This window comes from Eptatretus burgeri, chromosome 6 (assembly GCF_056783735.1).
Source record: "Eptatretus burgeri isolate ZD-2024b chromosome 6, Ebu_testis_v1, whole genome shotgun sequence".
Lineage (NCBI taxonomy): Eukaryota > Metazoa > Chordata > Myxini > Myxiniformes > Myxinidae > Eptatretus > Eptatretus burgeri.
This window is the reverse complement of record NC_140966.1, coordinates 66702443-66720176: the sequence shown is the minus strand read 5'-3', so window position 1 is coordinate 66720176 and position 17734 is coordinate 66702443. Positions and strand designations below refer to the sequence as shown.

At 52.8% G+C, this 17734-nt stretch overlaps 2 protein-coding genes across 15 annotated transcripts in view; both read right to left on the bottom strand.

Moving 5' to 3' along the window:
• The window catches only part of LOC147024986 (epidermal growth factor receptor substrate 15-like), a 47314-nt gene extending 33656 nt beyond the window's left edge, over positions 1–13658 (bottom strand). Inside the window, exons 1-2 of the mRNA XM_085885501.1 lie at positions 13506–13658; positions 7909–7950 (exon numbers count right to left, since the gene is read on the bottom strand). Coding sequence (XP_085741627.1) covers positions 7909–7950; positions 13506–13613 — 150 coding nt within the window. The 5' untranslated portion in view covers positions 13614–13658. The remainder of the gene's footprint in view (positions 1–7908; positions 7951–13505) is intronic.
• Positions 13659–13841: 183 nt separating this feature from the next.
• Positions 13842–17734, bottom strand: part of STIL (STIL centriolar assembly protein) — a 256784-nt gene continuing 252891 nt past the window's right edge. For 13 of the 14 annotated variants that reach the window (XM_085885486.1, XM_085885489.1, XM_085885485.1 and 10 more), the window contains one exon: positions 13842–16900. In XM_085885486.1, coding sequence (XP_085741612.1) covers positions 16105–16900 — 796 coding nt within the window. In that variant the 3' untranslated portion in view covers positions 13842–16104. The remainder of the gene's footprint in view (positions 16901–17734) is intronic. The other variant, XM_085885492.1, reaches the window with a different exon arrangement.

Sequence of the window (17734 nt, the reverse complement as noted above, 5' to 3'; positions counted from 1 at the left end):
CTTAGAAAACGGTAAAGGCTATATTTGGTCATATCCTATGCCTTCGACACAGTACGGCATCCGGCCCGACCATACTTGCCACATCGTTTACTTGCGACATTCAATGCAGTCTTCTTCCATATATGCAAACAACATGGTTCGCTTGATGGCTCATCAACTGCTGTACTTGTGGAGGTTAGTGTGCCCCATGTCAGCATTCTTAGGCCCAATTGTCTTTCCAGTTGTCAGGAACAACCCCCACAGTTGAAAAATCCTGCTTATTTTACAGATTATTGAATATTAACACAAAGAGAGGAGAGAGAGGGCGAGAGAGAGAGGAGAGGGCGAGAGAGAGGAGAGGGCGAGAGAGAGGAGAGGGCGAGAGAGAGGAGAGGGCGAGAGAGAGGAGAGAGCGAAGAGGGCGAGAGAGAGGAGAGAGCGGAGAGGGCGAGAGAGAGGAGAGGGCGAGAGAGAGGAGAGGGCGAGAGAGAGGAGAGAGCGGAGAGGGCGAGAGAGAGGGCGAGAGAGAGGAGAGAGCGGAGAGGGCGAGAGAGAGGGCGAGAGAGCGGAGAGGGCGAGAGAGAGGAGAGGGCGAGAGAGAGGAGAGGGCGAGAGAGAGGAGAGGGCGAGAGAGAGGAGAGGGCGAGAGAGAGGAGAGGGCGAGAGAGAGGAGAGGGCGAGAGAGAGGAGAGGGCGAGAGAGAGGAGAGGGCGAGAGAGAGGAGAGGGCGAGAGAGCGGAGAGGGCGAGAGAGCGGAGAGGGCGAGAGAGCGGAGAGGGCGAGAGAGGGCGAGAGAGCGGAGAGGGCGAGAGAGAGGAGAGAGAGGGCGAGAGAGAGGAGAGGGCGAGAGAGAGAGAGAGAGAGAGAGAGAGAGAGAGAGAGAGAGAGAGAGAGAGGGCGAGAGAGGAGAGAGCGGAGAGGGCGAGAGAGAGGGCGAGAGAGAGGAGAGGGCGAGAGAGAGAGAGAGAGAGAGAGAGCGGAGAGCGAGAGAGAGAGCGGAGGGCGAGAGAGAGAGAGAGCGGAGGGAGAGAGAGAGAGAGCGGAGGGAGAGAGAGAGAGAGCGGAGGGCGCGAGAGAGAGAGAGAGAGAGAGCGGAGGGCGCGAGAGAGAGAGAGAGAGAGAGAGAGAGAGAGCGGAGGGCGCGAGAGAGAGAGAGAGAGAGAGAGAGAGAGAGAGAGAGAGAGAGAGAGAGAGAGAGAGAGAGAGAGAGAGAGAGAGAGAGAGAGAGAGAGAGAGAGAGAGAGAGAGAGAGAGAGAGAGAGAGAGAGAGAGGGCGAGAGAGAGAGAGAGAGAGAGAGAGAGAGAGAGAGAGAGAGAGAGAGAGAGAGAGAGAGAGAGAGAGAGAGAGAGAGAGAGAGAGAGAGAGAGAGAGAGAGAGAGAGAGAGAGAGAGAGAGAGAGAGAGAGAGAGAGAGAGAGGGAGGAGGGGGGAGGCGAGAGAGAGGGGACGAGAGGCGAGAGAGAGGGGACGAGGGGAGGGGAGAGGAGGGCGAGGGCGAGGGGAGAGGAGGAGGGCGAGAGAGGGGAGAGAGAGGGCGAGGGCGAGGGAGAGGAGGGCGAGGGCGAGGGGAGAGGAGGGCGAGGGCGAGGGAGAGGAGGGCGAGGGCGAGGGGAGAGGAGGGCGAGGGCGAGGGGAGAGGAGGGCGAGGGCGAGGGGAGAGGAGGGCGAGGGCGAGGGGAGAGGAGGGCGAGGGCGAGGGAGAGGAGGGCGAGGGCGAGGGGAGAGGAGGGCGAGGGCGAGGGGAGAGGAGGGCGAGGGCGAGGGGAGAGGGGGCGAGGGCGAGGGGAGAGGGGGGCGAGGGCGAGGGGAGAGGGGGGCGAGGGCGAGGGGAGAGGGGGGCGAGGGCGAGGGAGAGGGGGCGAGGGCGAGGGAGAGGAGGGCGAGGGCAGAGGAGAGAGGGCGAGGGCAGAGGAGGGCGAGGGCAGAGGAGGGCGAGGGCAGAGGAGGGCGAGGGCAGAGGAGGGGCGAGGGCAGAGGAGGGCGAGGGCAGAGGAGGGCGAGGGCAGAGGAGGGCGAGGGCAGAGGAGGGCGAGGGCAGAGGAGGGCGAGGGCAGAGGAGGGCGAGGGCAGAGGAGGGCGAGGGCAGAGGAGGGCGAGGGCAGAGGAGGGCGAGGGCAGAGGAGGGCGAGGGCAGAGGAGGGCGAGGGCAGAGGAGGGCGAGGGCAGAGGAGGGCGAGGGCAGAGGAGGGGCGAGGGCGAGAGAGAGGAGGGCGAGGGCAGAGGAGGGCGAGGGCAGAGGAGGGCGAGGGGCAGAGGAGGGGCGAGGGCAGAGGAGGGGGGCGAGGGCAGAGGAGGGCGAGGGCAGAGGAGGGCGAGGGCAGAGGAGGGCGAGGGCAGAGGAGGGCGAGGGCAGAGGGAGGGCGAGGGCAGAGGAGGGGCGAGGGCAGAGGAGGGCGAGGGCAGAGGAGGGCGAGGGCAGAGAGGCGAGGGCGAGGGAGAGAGGCGAGGGCGAGGGCAGAGGAGAGAGGGCGAGGGCAGAGGAGGGCGAGGGCAGAGGAGGGCGAGGGCAGAGGAGGGCGAGGGCAGAGGAGGGCGAGGGCGAGGGGCAGAGGAGGGCGAGGGCAGAGGAGGGCGAGGGCAGAGGAGGGCGAGGGCAGAGGAGGGCGAGGGCGAGGGAGAGGGGGGCGAGGGCGAGGGCAGAGGAGGGCGAGGGCAGAGGAGAGGGGGCGAGGGCGAGGGAGAGGGGGCGAGGGCGAGGGGAGAGGGGGCGAGGGCGAGGGGAGAGGGGGCGAGGGCGAGGGCAGAGGAGGGCGAGGGCAGAGGAGGGCGAGGGCAGAGGAGGGCGAGGGCAGAGGAGGGCGAGGGCAGAGGAGGGCGAGGGCAGAGGAGGGCGAGGGCAGAGGAGGGCGAGGGCAGAGGAGGGCGAGGGCAGAGGAGGGCGAGGGCAGAGGAGGGCGAGGGCAGAGGAGGGCGAGGGCAGAGGAGGGCGAGGGCAGAGGAGGGCGAGGGCAGAGGAGGGCGAGGGCAGAGGAGGGCGAGGGCAGAGGAGGGCGAGGGCAGAGGAGGGCGAGGGCAGAGGAGGGCGAGGGCAGAGGAGGGCGAGGGCAGAGGAGGGCGAGGGCAGAGGAGGGCGAGGGCAGAGGAGGGCGAGGGCAGAGGAGGGCGAGGGCAGAGGAGGGCGAGGGCAGAGGAGGGCGAGGGCAGAGGAGGGCGAGGGCAGAGGAGGGCGAGGGCAGAGGAGGGCGAGGGCAGAGGAGGGCGAGGGCAGAGGAGGGCGAGGGCAGAGGAGGGCGAGGGCGAGAGAGGAGGGCGAGGGCGAGGGGAGAGGAGGGCGAGGGCAGAGGAGGGCGAGGGCAGAGGAGGGCGAGGGCAGAGGAGGGCGAGGGCAGAGGAGGAGGGCGAGGGCAGAGGAGGGCGAGGGCAGAGGAGGGCGAGGGCAGAGGAGGGCGAGGGCAGAGGAGGGCGAGGGCAGAGGAGGGCGAGGGCAGAGGAGGGCGAGGGCAGAGGAGGGCGAGGGCAGAGGAGGGCGAGGGCAGAGGGAGGGCGAGGGCAGCGGAGGGCGAGGGCAGAGGAGGGCGAGGGCAGAGGAGGGCGAGGGCAGAGGAGGGCGAGGGCAGAGGAGGGCGAGGGCAGAGGAGGGCGAGGGCAGAGGAGGGCGAGGGCAGAGGAGGGCGAGGGCAGAGGAGGGCGAGGGCAGAGGAGGGCGAGGGCAGAGGAGGGCGAGGGCAGAGGAGGGCGAGGGCAGAGGAGGGCGAGGGCAGAGGAGGGCGAGGGCAGAGGAGGGCGAGGGCAGAGGAGGGCGAGGGCAGAGGAGGGCGAGGGCAGAGGAGGGCGAGGGCAGAGGAGGGCGAGGGCAGAGGAGGGCGAGGGCAGAGGAGGGCGAGGGGCAGAGGAGGGCGAGGGCAGAGGAGGGAGAGGAGGGCAGAGGAGGGCGAGGGGAGAGGGGGCGAGGGCGAGGGAGAGGAGGGCGAGGGCAGAGGGAGAGGGGGCGAGGGCAGAGAGGAGGGCGAGGGCAGAGGAGGGCGAGGGCAGAGGAGGGCGAGGGCAGAGGAGGGCGAGCGCAGAGGAGGGCGAGGGCAGAGGAGGGCGAGGGCAGAGGAGGGCGAGGGCAGAGGAGGGCGAGGGAGCAGAGGAGGGCGAGGGCAGAGGAGGGCGAGGGCAGAGGAGGGCGAGGGCAGAGGAGGGCGAGGGCAGAGGAGGGCGAGGGCAGAGGAGGGCGAGGGCAGAGGAGGGCGAGGGGCAGAGGAGGGCGAGGGCAGAGGAGGGCGAGGGCAGAGGAGGGCGAGGGCAGAGGAGGGCGAGGGCAGAGGAGGGCGAGGGCAGAGGAGGGCGAGGGCAGAGGAGGGCGAGGGCAGAGGAGGGCGAGGGCAGAGGAGGGCGAGGGCAGAGGAGGGCGAGGGCAGAGGAGGGCGAGGGCAGAGGAGGGCGAGGGCAGAGGAGGGCGAGGGCAGAGGAGGGCGAGGGCAGAGGAGGGCGAGGGCAGAGGAGGGCGAGGGCAGAGGAGAGGGCGAGGGCAGAGGAGGGCGAGGGCAGAGGAGGGCGAGGGCAGAGGAGGGCGAGGGCAGAGGAGAGGAGGGCAGAGGAGGGCGAGGGCAGAGGAGGGCGAGGGGAGAGGAGGGCGAGGGGAGAGGAGGGCGAGGGCAGAGAGGAGGGCGAGGGGAGAGGAGGGCGAGGGGAGAGGAGGGCGAGGGGAGAGGAGGGCGAGGGCGAGGGAAGAGGAGGGCGAGGGAGAGGGAAGAGGAGGGCGAGGGGAGAGAGGCGAGAGAGAGGCAGAGAGAGGCGAGAGGCAGAGAGAGGCGAGAGGCAGAGAGAGGCGAGAGGCAGAGAGAGGCGAGAGGCAGAGAGAGGCGAGAGGCAGAGAGAGGCGAGAGGCAGAGAGAGGCGAGAGGCAGAGAGAGGCGAGAGGCAGAGAGAGGCAGAGAGAGGCAGAGAGAGGCAGAGAGAGGCAGAGAGAGGCAGAGAGAGGCAGAGAGAGGCAGAGAGAGGCAGAGAGAGGCAGAGAGAGGCAGAGAGAGGCAGAGAGAGGCAGAGAGAGGCAGAGAGAGGCAGAGAGAGGCAGAGAGGCAGAGAGGCAGAGAGGCAGAGAGAGACAGAGAGAGACAGAGAGAGGCAGAGAGAGGCAGAGAGAGGCAGAGAGAGGCAGAGAGAGGCAGAGAGAGGCAGAGAGAGGCAGAGAGAGGCAGAGAGAGGCAGAGAGAGGCAGAGAGAGGCAGAGAGAGGCAGAGAGAGGCAGAGAGAGAGGCAGAGAGAGAGGCAGAGAGAGAGGCAGAGAGAGAGGCAGAGAGAGAGGCAGAGAGAGAGAGAGAGGGGGACATAGAGAGGCAGACAGAGAGGCAGAGAGAGAGGCAGAGAGAGAGGCAGAGAGAGGCAGAGAGAGAGAGGCAGAGAGAGAGGCAGAGAGAGAGGCAGAGAGAGAGGCAGAGAGAGAGGCAGAGAGAGGCAGAGAGAGAGAGAGGCAGAGAGAGGCAGAGAGAGAGGCAGAGAGAGAGGCAGAGAGGCAGAGAGGCAGAGAGGCAGAGAGGCAGAGAGGCAGAGGCAGAGGCAGAGGCAGAGGCAGAGGCAGAGAGAGGCAGAGGCAGAGGCAGAGAGAGGCAGAGAGAGGCAGAGGCAGAGAGAGGCAGAGAGAGGCAGAGGCAGAGGCAGAGAGAGGCAGAGAGAGGCAGAGGCAGAGGCAGAGAGAGGCAGAGAGAGGCAGAGAGAGGCAGAGGCAGAGGCAGAGAGAGGCAGAGAGAGGCAGAGGGAGAGGCAGAGAGAGGGAGACGCAGAGAGAGGCAGAGAGAGGCAGAGGCAGAGGCAGAGAGAGGCAGAGAGAGGCAGAGAGAGGCAGAGGCAGAGGCAGAGAGAGGCAGAGAGAGGCAGAGGCAGAGGCAGAGGCAGAGGCAGAGAGAGGCAGAGGCAGAGAGAGGCAGAGGCAGAGGCAGAGGCAGAGAGAGGCAGAGGCAGAGGCAGAGGCAGAGAGGCAGAGGCAGAGAGGCAGAGGCAGAGAGAGGCAGAGAGAGGCAGAGAGAGAGAGAGAGAGGCAGAGAGAGAGAGAGAGAGAGAGAGAGAGAGAGAGAGAGAGAGAGAGAGAGAGAGAGAGAGAGAGAGAGAGAGAGAGAGAGAGAGAGAGAGAGAGAGAGAGAGAGAGAGAGAGAGAGAGAGAGAGAGAGAGAGAGAGAGAGAGAGAGAGAGAGAGAGAGAGAGAGAGAGAGAGAGAGAGAGAGAGAGAGAGAGAGAGAGAGAGAGAGAGAGAGAGAGAGAGAGAGATATGGCTCCATCCCTCATAGCAGAACTGGGCAAAGATATTTCAAAAACTCACCGAATACATGGAATTTGACAATCCAGATCAGTCCCACATCCTCACAGTTACACTTTTGCAAGCACCATGGTCAAACCCACCGATCTTCTGTGATCATCCTCTGAAAGTTCAGTCCTTTGTAAGGTTGGGTCTCACCATCAGCCATAAATTCTACTGGGTAGAAAATACCTCCAAGCTGACCACCATTTCCAGATGCAGACTGGGCAGGCTTCCTTGATTCTGCAGACCATCTCACAACTAACAAAACATTTATTTGAAGCACAATGAGTACTGTCCACCCATGTGAGCAGGTGCACCTGCCTGTATGCCACCTTGCTTTGAAAATAATTGGCATCACAGATGAAGATGCTGTTGCACAGGGTCGACTGCTTTCTCACCAGAGAACGGCTGGTGGACTCTCCGTCCAACATCATACTGTCGTTCATCTGCTTTTCAATTCAAGCTTCTGGGTCTCAGTATCTGCCATGATCTTTCCTGGGAAAGCCACATTTCCAACCTGGCCTCCAAAGCCAGTCGCCGACTGGGAATCCTCCATCATGCAAAGTCCTTCCTTGGCCCACCTGAGCTCCTGACCACATACAAAGCTTTCGTCCACAGTCTGATGGTGTACTACTCTCCCATCTGGGCTGGTGCTCCTGCCTCTTACCTTTCTCGGCTTCACGTTGTGAAAACCAAGGCATTTCGGATCATTGGTATCTCCCGTGATGAGGCTGAGTCTTTGGGCCTCTCACTCTCTCACCGCAGGCAGGTCGGTGTTCTTTCTGTTGATGACCGTCCCCTCTCCTGTCTCGCCCCCCCGCTTTGTCTGCCATTTGTCCCCACCATATTTCCGCAGGGCGCTCAAGGTCCACCAATAACGCCCTTCTGGTAAAACTACCAAATCACGAATCACTGCTCATCTTCACTCTTTCATTCCTCTATTTTCCCACCTTTGGCATAAACTCCCACACTCTCTTCAATCCCACTCTTCCCTCCAAGTCTTCAAAACAGCTGTTCACCACCACCTATCCTTCCCCTATCCAAAACTTCTATCTTTTCTACCCCCGTTAATGCACCCCAAACCCACCTCCTTCAAATTCCCTGCTTTCATTCCTGAAAATCCCTGTAGTGTCCATCTTCTATACACAGTGTTCCCCGCCCCATCTCTCTCCCTTCCACAGATCTCCTAATGTCTCTGTTCCCCACTGTTTTGTCCTCCACTCTGCCACCCCTCTTGTCTGATGCCCCCCTTGCTGTGTGTTGTTTCTTTGTTTTTCTTCTTCTTTTATTTGCATAAAAGAGCTGATGCCACAAATGTGAGATTCACTTTGGCTGGCTTCCTATGGTAGTTACCACACCTTTGTCAACTTGAAGTTGAAAAAAAAACTTATCGTTCAAATTGCCTGGTGACGCAGACCGACGTGGGCCTTGGTTCAGCATTCTTCTTGCAAGTACGACACCAATGTCGACCAACATCTTTGTCCTGTATTTGATTAATCTACAAGATCCAACATGAGCAGTTGGTCAATATTAAAACATGCAAATAGATAAAAATGCAATGCTCCTCAAAATCCCACTCACACCCACCACTCATGCACTTCCTCCTCAAAATCCCACTCACACCCCCCACAGATGCATTGCCTCCTCAAATCCAACTCCCACCCACCACTCATGCAAAATAAAAGAAAAGGAAAAATGCTGAAGCAGCTTACCTGTTTGTAGTAAGCCTCACATGTAGGGTTTGCACTCAGATCCTGAAAACAAAATAGTAGTCGTTCTCATGGAAGGTCAAAGAGTTAAAGAAAAGAAAAGCAAAGAACCATGAAAACACACAGAGCAAATCCTTCAGCATGTGTTTCACATTAAATCGGATATTTAACTGGAGTTTTCAAAAAAAACAAAACAAAAAAAAAACTGGTGTTTGCTTCCTCTGGAGCGATTCCCAGCATCACCAAGGCTGCTATCAGTGTGTGTGTGTGTGTGTGTGTGTATGTGTGTGTGTATGTGTGTGTGTATGTGTGTGTGTATGTGTGTGTGTTTGTGTGTGTATGTGTGTATGTGTGTGTATGTGTGTGTATGTGTGTGTGTGTATGTGTGTATGTGTGTATGTGTGTGTGTTTGTGTGTATGTGTGTATGTGTGTGTGTATGTGCGTGTGTGTGTATGTGTGTGTGTGTGTGTGTGTGTGTGTGTGTGTGTGTGTGTGTGTGTGTGTGTGTGTGTGTGTTTCTGCATAACATGGGCACACTATTTTACAGCTGGTTTCATGTCACCAATCCAAGGTCGAAATGATTAACAACACTAAACAATACCAGAGTATGTGTATGTGTGTATGTGTATGTTGTATGTGTACTCCAAAAGTGTGTGGGTGAGGGGTGTAGAGGGTATGTGTATGTGTGTATGTGTATGTGTGTAGTGTGTAGGACGTGTGGTGTGTGTGTAAGGAAGGTATGTGTGTATGTGTGTGTGTGTGTATGTGTGTGTATGTGACGGTGTGGTGGGAAGGAAGGACGGGGTGTGTGTATGTGTGTGTAGTGTATGTGTGTGTGTGTGTGTGTGTAGGACGTGTATGTGTGTATGTGTGTGGATGTGTGTATGTGTGTATGTGTGTATGTGTGTATGTGTGTATGTGTATGTGTATGTGTATGTGTATGTGTATGTGTATGTGTATGTGTATGTGTATGTGTATGTGTATGTGTATGTGTATGTGTATGTGTATGTGTATGTGTGTGTGTGTGTGTGTGTGTGTGTGTGTGTGTGTGTGTGTGTTTCTGCATAACATGGGCACACTATTTTACAGCTGGTTTCATGTCACCAATCCAAGGTCGAAATGATTAACAACACTAAACAATACCAGAGTGAAGGAAGGAAATAAGATCCTTTTCATAGATTTCTCTCTTAGGGGTGGAAAGACAGGGGGGGGAGGGGTGGGAAAGACAGGGAAGAAGGAAGAAGGGGGGGAGGGGTGAAGAGGGAAGGACGGGGTGGGAAGGAAGGAAGGACGGGGTGAAGGAAGGAAGGACGGGGGTGGGAAGGAAGGAAGGACGGGGTGGGAAGGAAGGAAGGACGGGGTGGGAAGGAAGGAAGGACGGGGGTGGGAAGGAAGGAAGGACGGGGGTGGGTGGGAAGGACGGACGGGGGTGGGAAGGACGGACGGGGGTGGGAAGGACGGACGGGGTGGGAAGGACGGACGGGGGTGGGAAGGACGGACGGGGTGGGAAGGACGGACGGGGGTGGGAAGGACGGACGGGGTGGGAAGGACGGACGGGGGTGGGAAGGACGGACGGGGGTGGGAAGGACGGACGGGGTGGGAAGGACAGGGGTGGGAAAGACAGGGGTGGGAAAGACAGGGGTGGGAAAGAAGGGGGTGGGAAAGACAGGGGTGCAGAGGGATAGGAGAGACCCGCAAGTAATATCATTGGGCTTGGCAGAGTCAAAGGGTGCAAATAAGATTGTATGTCAGGATTTGGGGGGGGCGGGGGGGGGTTGATGAGATGGTGGTACACCATCAACTTGAAGCCTTGGAGGGAAGAGTGGGATTGAAAATCCAAAAGAAGGCAGGTACACAAATAGGGAAAAAGGAGGAACAAAAGAGTGGAGGTGTATAGAAACCAAGGATTTTAGGAGTTAAACCAAGAGAGAGTTAGTGGAAGAATGTGATCATCATAGAGGAGCTGGGAATGGTCGGAGAGCCGAGAGAGAGAAAATGGAGCTCAACTAGAGGAGAGGCAAGAAAAACGAAACAAAACAGGCAACGATTAAAACTATTTGATGAATTTCATCATTTTCATGAACTATTCAAAATACACATCAACAGTGTACAAGTTTATCCAAATTTCAATAAGACAAAATCTGGTTTGAAGCTTAATGTGATAAAATATTTTAACCGATATATGTTAGCACTGAAGCAAGCAAATGACCAAATAATGTGAATCAAAGTGGTGATAAAGCAACACTCAAAAGCAGTGATTATCTTCCAGGCTCATGAAAATTCCCCCTGAAGCACCACTTTGCACATGAATAATTCAAGGCAATTGATCAGAAAAAGACAACAAAAAAGTATTTGCAGCCAAAAACAGAAGGGCTTTCTGAAACAAGACTGCAGAGGAAAGGAGAGCAACAAGACTGTTAAACCTTGATATTTAACTCCACCACCGAAGGTGAATGGAGGTTGTGTTTTCACCCCTGTCTGTCTATCTGTGCGAACAAGATATCTCAAAAAGTTTTGTTGGATTTGCACAAAATTTGGTGAAGAAGTTGGGTGTGTGACAAGGACGAAATTATGAGATTTTTGTGAAGATCCAGATCCGGATCTGGATCTGAGAATTTTTCAAGTGATTCTTCACCATCGAGAGATCGGGCCAACAACGACATTTTGCATGATATCGCAAAAAGTTATGTTCGGATTCGGACGAAACTTGGTGGACAGGTTAGGTGTGTGACAAGGACGAATCAATACAATATTGATGGTTTGAACATGCTAAAAGTAGAATGGCACTCGGTCGAGCACATACCTCCGCCAAACTGAACAGTTTACGTTTTGTATCGCACTAATAGGCCAGATCTGCATCCGGACCGAACTAAAATCGAATCGGCTTGTTATCGTCACCTACAAAAGTTATCCACCAAGTTTTGTCATAATCTGTCCACAACCTTTTGAGACAATCAAACAAACATAAAGACAGGGCTGAAAACATAACCTCCGTCCACCTCCAGTGGCGGAGTTAACAATGATAAAGCATGTGATGAAAGAGAATCCTTCCATCAAGAGAATAAAACTTGGTCCAGGTTTTATAAAACACACTGTTTGGGTTTTACTTAGAACAATAACTTAATCGTATTTGTATTATTAAGTCACCTGGACTTTAACCGGTGAGCATATGCAATTGAGCAGTGTCCATAGGTGAGTGAGTGAGTGAGTGAGTGAGTCAGAACGTAAACACTCAAGTTATTAGCACTTAAACAAAACACACGATTTTGATGAAACTTGTCCATAAGCTTCATATCTGATGCCCAACGAAGGTGTATTGACCGCATCAAAATCTGCACTCATTAAGGGGACTTACGGGGTGGAGTGCGTTTGACCCCTCCAAAATAGGTGTTTGCAATCATCTCCGAAACTACACAAATGGTTCCGATGATACTCGACCACAACCTTCAACACTTGTGATGTACCAAAGTTTGTTCACGGCATAAAAAAAATTCAGGGTCAAAGGGGGTTTGAGTGACTGCAGCTCCTGATCCAGGAAAGCTTCAGGACTCACGGTCCTATTTTTATTTGTTCTGCTGATGCTTTGTGTCCCTCTTGTGGATTTGATTCTCAAAGCTGTTCAAGAATGTCGAGCTATTGAGTTGCTTTGTCTGCCTTCAGGTGACAACTTTAAAGACGAGAAGCCACTCTTCGCTATGAGTTGGCCTTAGAACGAGCACCATCGTCAAATTTTGCATTTTCAGTGTGGGTCAAGTAAATGGTTCTCCACTTCACTTCATTTAAGACCATCCCTGATTCATAATTGCTTCTGTGGAACCATTGGACTCTTCACAGTGTGATGATAATGAGTCAGTCAGTCGAGCGTATTCATGTGATTACAATATTGATAGTTTGGACAGCAGGATTGCATGGTAGACTACGAGACTCTATATCCGATGGAAGGATGTAGAGGTAGCTCACTTACCTGTTGAGCTGTCTATCCTCGGTTCATTTCCTGACCGGACGATAAACTGTTGGATTGGTGCATCATAGAGTGTGTCATCCATCCGATGGACATGAACGGAAGGGAATCGGTGTTCCGTCTGCTGGAATGAGTTAATGGACGTTCAACATAGCACCGTGTCCATCGCAAAAAGTCAGTGATTCAGCACCCACATTCTGATCAGATTATAAATTCCAAAACAGATCAGCTCCAGTCGAACGTCAGGTCGAGACATTTGGTTTGTGAAAGAAATTGACGTGCGTGTATGTGTGTACATACGTATTTGTACCTGCGTACACATGTGCGTACGTGTGTGTGTGTGTGTGTGTGTGTGTGTGTGTGTGTGTGTGTGTGTGTGTGTGTGTGTGTGTGTGTGTGTGTGTGTGTGTGTGTGAGTGTGTGTGTGTGTGTGTACCAGTGTGGCCACTCCTTGGCTTTTTTCACAAGATCTTGGCTATTCGTTGTTCACCTTGGCATCTTGGTTTTCTATTATCGCTTTTCCGAAACCTTGTGAATTATTGGCTTTTTTCATTGGCTCACCTTGGCATTTATGAAAATGAGGAGTCGTCACACTGGTGTGTACGTATGTGCGTGTGTACGTGTGTGCGTGTGTACGTGTGTGTGTGAGTGTGTGTGTGTGTGTATGCGTGTGTGTGCATGAAAGTTGCTGTTGTTGGTTGCTATCTCCACACGTGGGTGGGTTTCAGGAGATGGAACAGAGATCGACCAAGTCTGAAAGTCTCCACCTCCGCAAGGTGGTCTCCATGGTGTACAATCCTGACTTCAATTTCCGGAGGAATCGATATTGGTGAAAAATGTAGTTGCCAAGCAGAGGTCATTGTAAAAAAAAAAAAAATTTTAATGTAAAAGGGCCGACATTTGCAAGGGGCATTAAGCCGGCCGTCTCGACTATAATGCTGGCAAACATTCTGTGACAAATAACAAGAGCACACCTTTCAAACAGGTAACACAACCAAATCGCAAATCAAAATCCTAACACTGTTGAAAACCACTCGTTAAGGTCATTCCAGGCCGAAAATCCCGGTGGCTGATCCAGGAAAGCTGATACTCCACCTGACCAGACAATCACAGGTAAAAGTACTGTACGTAATATGTGTACGCAACCAATCGCTGTTTTATTTATTTATAAGTATTAGTTTTGCTCCCAGTGCTCGTGTTGCAGATCCAGGCGAACTCGCTCCTCCACCATAAGTGGAACTTGTGAAGGTGCGGGAAAGGGTGCACGTCAAAGTGGTACAAAGTTCAAAAAAAAAGTTTCCTTTTAGTGTCAGTGAAGAACGAAACGTCAAAACCGGAACCGAACACTTGTAAACATTCCCTCCTTTCTTCAGAATAATCGAGTCATGAATGCCAACACTTGAGCTGAAGGTTAATGAGAGTTCAACACCAATAAGAACAACAAAAAAAATCAGAGCCTGGATGTTTGTTTGCAATTACAACTTACAAACGTGCCGTCCAAGTGGACACCCGCACGCTTCGAGCGCTCACAAGCTGTTTTGAGCGAACTCCTCTTTCCACCCACATCCAAAAATACCTGAACATGGGAAGCACTAAATGCTTCCTCTCAACACTCTCCCAAACCTCGCACGAACTCACCGCCATCACTGCTGTGCTTGGGCGCCTGAGAGCTGCAGGTTCGGGGACTGCTCGGTCGCCCCTGAGCCGATCAAGCACGACCGGCCACGGCCCGCTCCCGGCGAGCATTGCGCGATCATTGTGACGTCAGGCGCCTTTGCTCCACCGCTCTGACGTCACGAGGACGCCGCAAGCAGTGAGCACATCGTGGAAGTTACGTGCTAAGTGACAAATTAAAGGTGTTCGTGTCACCTTCCTTCACAGCGAGTGGCCATTCCAACACCATAGTGTGATCACACTTCAAAACATGGTCAGAGTCCAAAAATGTAAACAAAACACAACAATACAATCCAAAAGTTTCCACTGAGAAACGGAATTCCGTTTTAATTCACACATTACACGTCAATTTAAAGACATTGAAAAAGACTTTCAAAGCTATTTCTCAACAGCTCCCCCTCTCGGTTTTCTTATCATACAGCGAATCCCCATGGAAACCGATGATGTCAGAGCTGAGAGGTATTAAACTTTTCAGACTGATTAATGACGCAAGACGATTCGAATGTTCAATCACGATATATACATCGATTGCATTCTTCACCATCAGTGGATTTAAAACTCATTTTCCATGATTGTACTTCACAGGTACTCGGTGGTGGGACGGTGCAGGTGCGTTTTTAAACAACAAACACGTTTCGAACTTTGCAGAATTTCATCGATTGTATTATAAAGCATTTTAAATGGCTAACGGTCCACAAAATGCATCATATAAATCGAGAGTGCAGATTATATTTCAGATAAACTCAACCGGTTACCTCTGGCACATCTGATTAAATCGGAAGCCCTTGATCACCACCCTGTAATGGCGTTGTGCAACAAATTCCCCCCAGAAGGGTAAAGTCTCTAAGCTGTCTCGCCAGGGTTCGAATCCCAACCCAGCTACAAACTGTCATCCTGGTGTTTCTCAGGCAGGGTTTATTCATCAATGTGTGCGCCGTCCCTCGGATGGACGTTAAACTGGCGTCCAGTCTGCCAACATAAAATGATATTAAATATCCCACAGTGTCTTTCCTGAAGAGTTGGCAAGCTATTTCCAGCATTGTGAATGAATTCCAAATTTTTGATCTTATCTATCATTTCAATATTGGGGGGGAGGGGGGGGCACTGCATCAGTGGCACAGGCACGCTTCCAGCAATTGCAAATCAGCATACACATGCTAGCGGTGCTGCATACGAAATGACGATCATGCTATCAAAAGCAAACCCAATCAATGTACAGCATTCAAATTGTTAAAGATCAACAACAAGCCTGGATATTCACACTCGACACAACATCCGAAGGTCACGGTACTGAAGACACAAAGATAAAGACAAGCCGGTAGGCGACATGGATGGTCGCTACATAATTGCATACTAGTCATACAGTTTTTGACGGATCGAGCTGAAAATTTTTGACAAAGAGGTTGATTAATTATAGTACGCATAAAAGCGTGGAAGCCGATTTTTTATTTTCGAAAAAATTTATTTTTTAGGACTTTTCAAAAATTTCAGTCCTGTTGCTAGGCAACGGTGGTGTCCATGGCAACGGTGCTCAAAAGCATACAACTAGATCCTGGTATGAACCTAACGGTGCTCAAAAACATACAACTCGATCCTGGTATGAACCTACCTGTCAAGTTTCATCAAAATTGGTTGACTCCTCTGGCCTCCAGAGCTGTCCATTACATACAAACATACATACATACAAACATACAGACGGAAAAAGTGAAAATAAGGGTACTCTCGCGACCACCCAAAAAGCATCAAAGCTTTCATCTCACATCAACTGCAATTTTTATATTTAAAAAGTTTATTTCAAAAATAAAAACCTCATCGCAAAAAGGAGAGTAAAAGAAAAAGAAAAAAGGTTAACATGTAAAGCACCAAATGTAAACAAAACTTTATACAACTTTTACAGGGACTTGTTTATCAATCGAAGATTGCCAAAGGCAAAAGAGGCTGCATTGACGGCACGCACCGACGACGTACGAAGCAGTCATACAGACATTCCTGAGCAAACGTGTAAAAAAAATTAAACCAGTTTGAAAAATATGTAATGTCGAATTGAATAACATCTCACAATGTGACAAGACGATGATGATTAGGAAGAAGAAACAAAACAAAGAAGTAACGAAGCAGAAGACACAAAAACAAACAAACGGAGAAGAAAAATCCGACGACGATGACAATGACGACAGCAGAAAGTGCAATAATTCAGTAATTGCGAGAATGCAAGTTGTGTAAAAACAAGGTGGAGTGGCAGCAGGTTCAATGGATTGTCGAATGACTGGGCCGAGGAGGATATAGCATCCAACACCGCACAAGCCGCGTGGGAACCTCCGCGGCGACTTTTGGTTCGCCTTGTCAGCTTTAATGAGATGATTAACTTGACCGACTCGTACAAGAAAGCAATTCGTGACAAGTTTGCTGATACTGCGTTAACTCAAGGTGTAAATGCAGAGCTCATATAAAATTACGTTACGATATACATGGAACGCACAAAATGAAATGGAGTTAAAGGGCGAGTGGGATGACAGACCGGTGTGAAGGCAATGTCATATTCGTGTGCTGCCATCTCAGAGGCTCAAAATAGTTTAGGTAGCCTTCTTAACCTGTCCAAATTGAGGACGTGGCTCACGGTCGTTTCACTCTCGGCCTGGCTCGCGTGGCAACCATCGGCTTCCACTTTAACAGGAGCTGCTCTTCCTGACTCGTGATGCTGAGGATCATGCGGTAAGTCGGTTGCGGTTTTGGAACTCGGCAACGGAGTCTGCATTGTCGGCTCGAAACATTCTTTGCATCCCAACAAGTCTCGGTCACTCGGTTTCGTCCCATGCGTTTTACTTGCCCGTTGCCACTCAGTCTCACAATGCCGTGTATGCTTTGAAAGCCGCTGAGCATTTGACCAGCACCTCTGGGGAACATCTGTGCCATGCCAGCGATCTTGAAGTGGAGATTGAGAAGGGCGACTTCCGGTGTCATATTTTCCAACATCTAGATCATCCTTCATCTTGACAATGTCATCCTCATCCTCCTCATCATTCTCAAAGGTTTCATCGTTTACATCCAAAAGCCCATACTTGCGCATGTAACGACGAGTGGCAAAGCTCATGTTGTTGGTTGAGAATAGGCCCAAGCTTGAGCTCGTCGGATGCAAAATAGGCAACTGTGGCACTGTTTGGACATCGCCACGTTGCACAGAGCACTGTGCGAGCTCAGCCAGCTCCGCAGCGCTCAGGTATTTCAGAGCAATGGCATTGGCTTCCATACTGAGGTCAGAGGCATGGCGTCCAGACAGGCAGCCAAGTTCAGAGAGAGAAGGTGCTCCGAGGCCAGGCAAGACTGCTCCTGATGTGCCAAACATGTGGGCCGTTGTGCTGCTTGCAGGCGCAAAAGGGGGGGGTGGTGGTGGTAAAAACAAACAGGAAGTGGTGCTTAAACAGGCAAATTAATGTGTTGCAAAAATACGTCGTCATTTTAAGTGCATAATCATTTTATGTGGAAAATGGCCACAACCTATTTTCAATTAATTTATCAACCAATTCAAAACACCATTCTTAGCCCTGAGCGACAACGGTACACAGTGGACTCGCCTTAACGTACAAGGATACAAGGAAATCGAACACAGGTGGAGGCCATTCAGCCCATCATGCCTGCGTGAACCATGAATAAAACTTTAATGACAAATGCAAAATAATGATAAAAATAAATAAACTAGAGAGTTCATGGGACACCTTACCCCACACAGTCTGAAGAAAAATGGTACGGGAAGGATCTTTGGAAAACTCTTGCTTTTCATTTCCGAGCACAATCCATATTTCCAAGCACGAGCTGCCATTTTGTCTGAATTTCGCCATTTTCACGCCCTCAGAGCATGTGACAAATTAGACTGGTTGAGACGACGTATAATTTTGCCAAAAAACAGTAACAGTACTGCTAAACAGAAGGTTTTTGGAAGTATAAATAAGGCGGTTTGTGTTCTGCAGGTCAGGTCAGGTATGGGAGCATGCGCCAGAGCAGCGCGTCGCTGCGTCCACTTTCCGCCGGTACTACAGGGGCCTCCTTCTGGCCATCCCCCAGGCAGATTCCTGGCCATCCCCATCTCCTTGAGATGCCCATCAATCTGCTGCAACCACGAGGCACGTGGTCGGCCCATTGGCCTCCTCCACTCACGAGACTCCCTCGCTGAGAGAATCTGGTGAGCAGGATCAGCG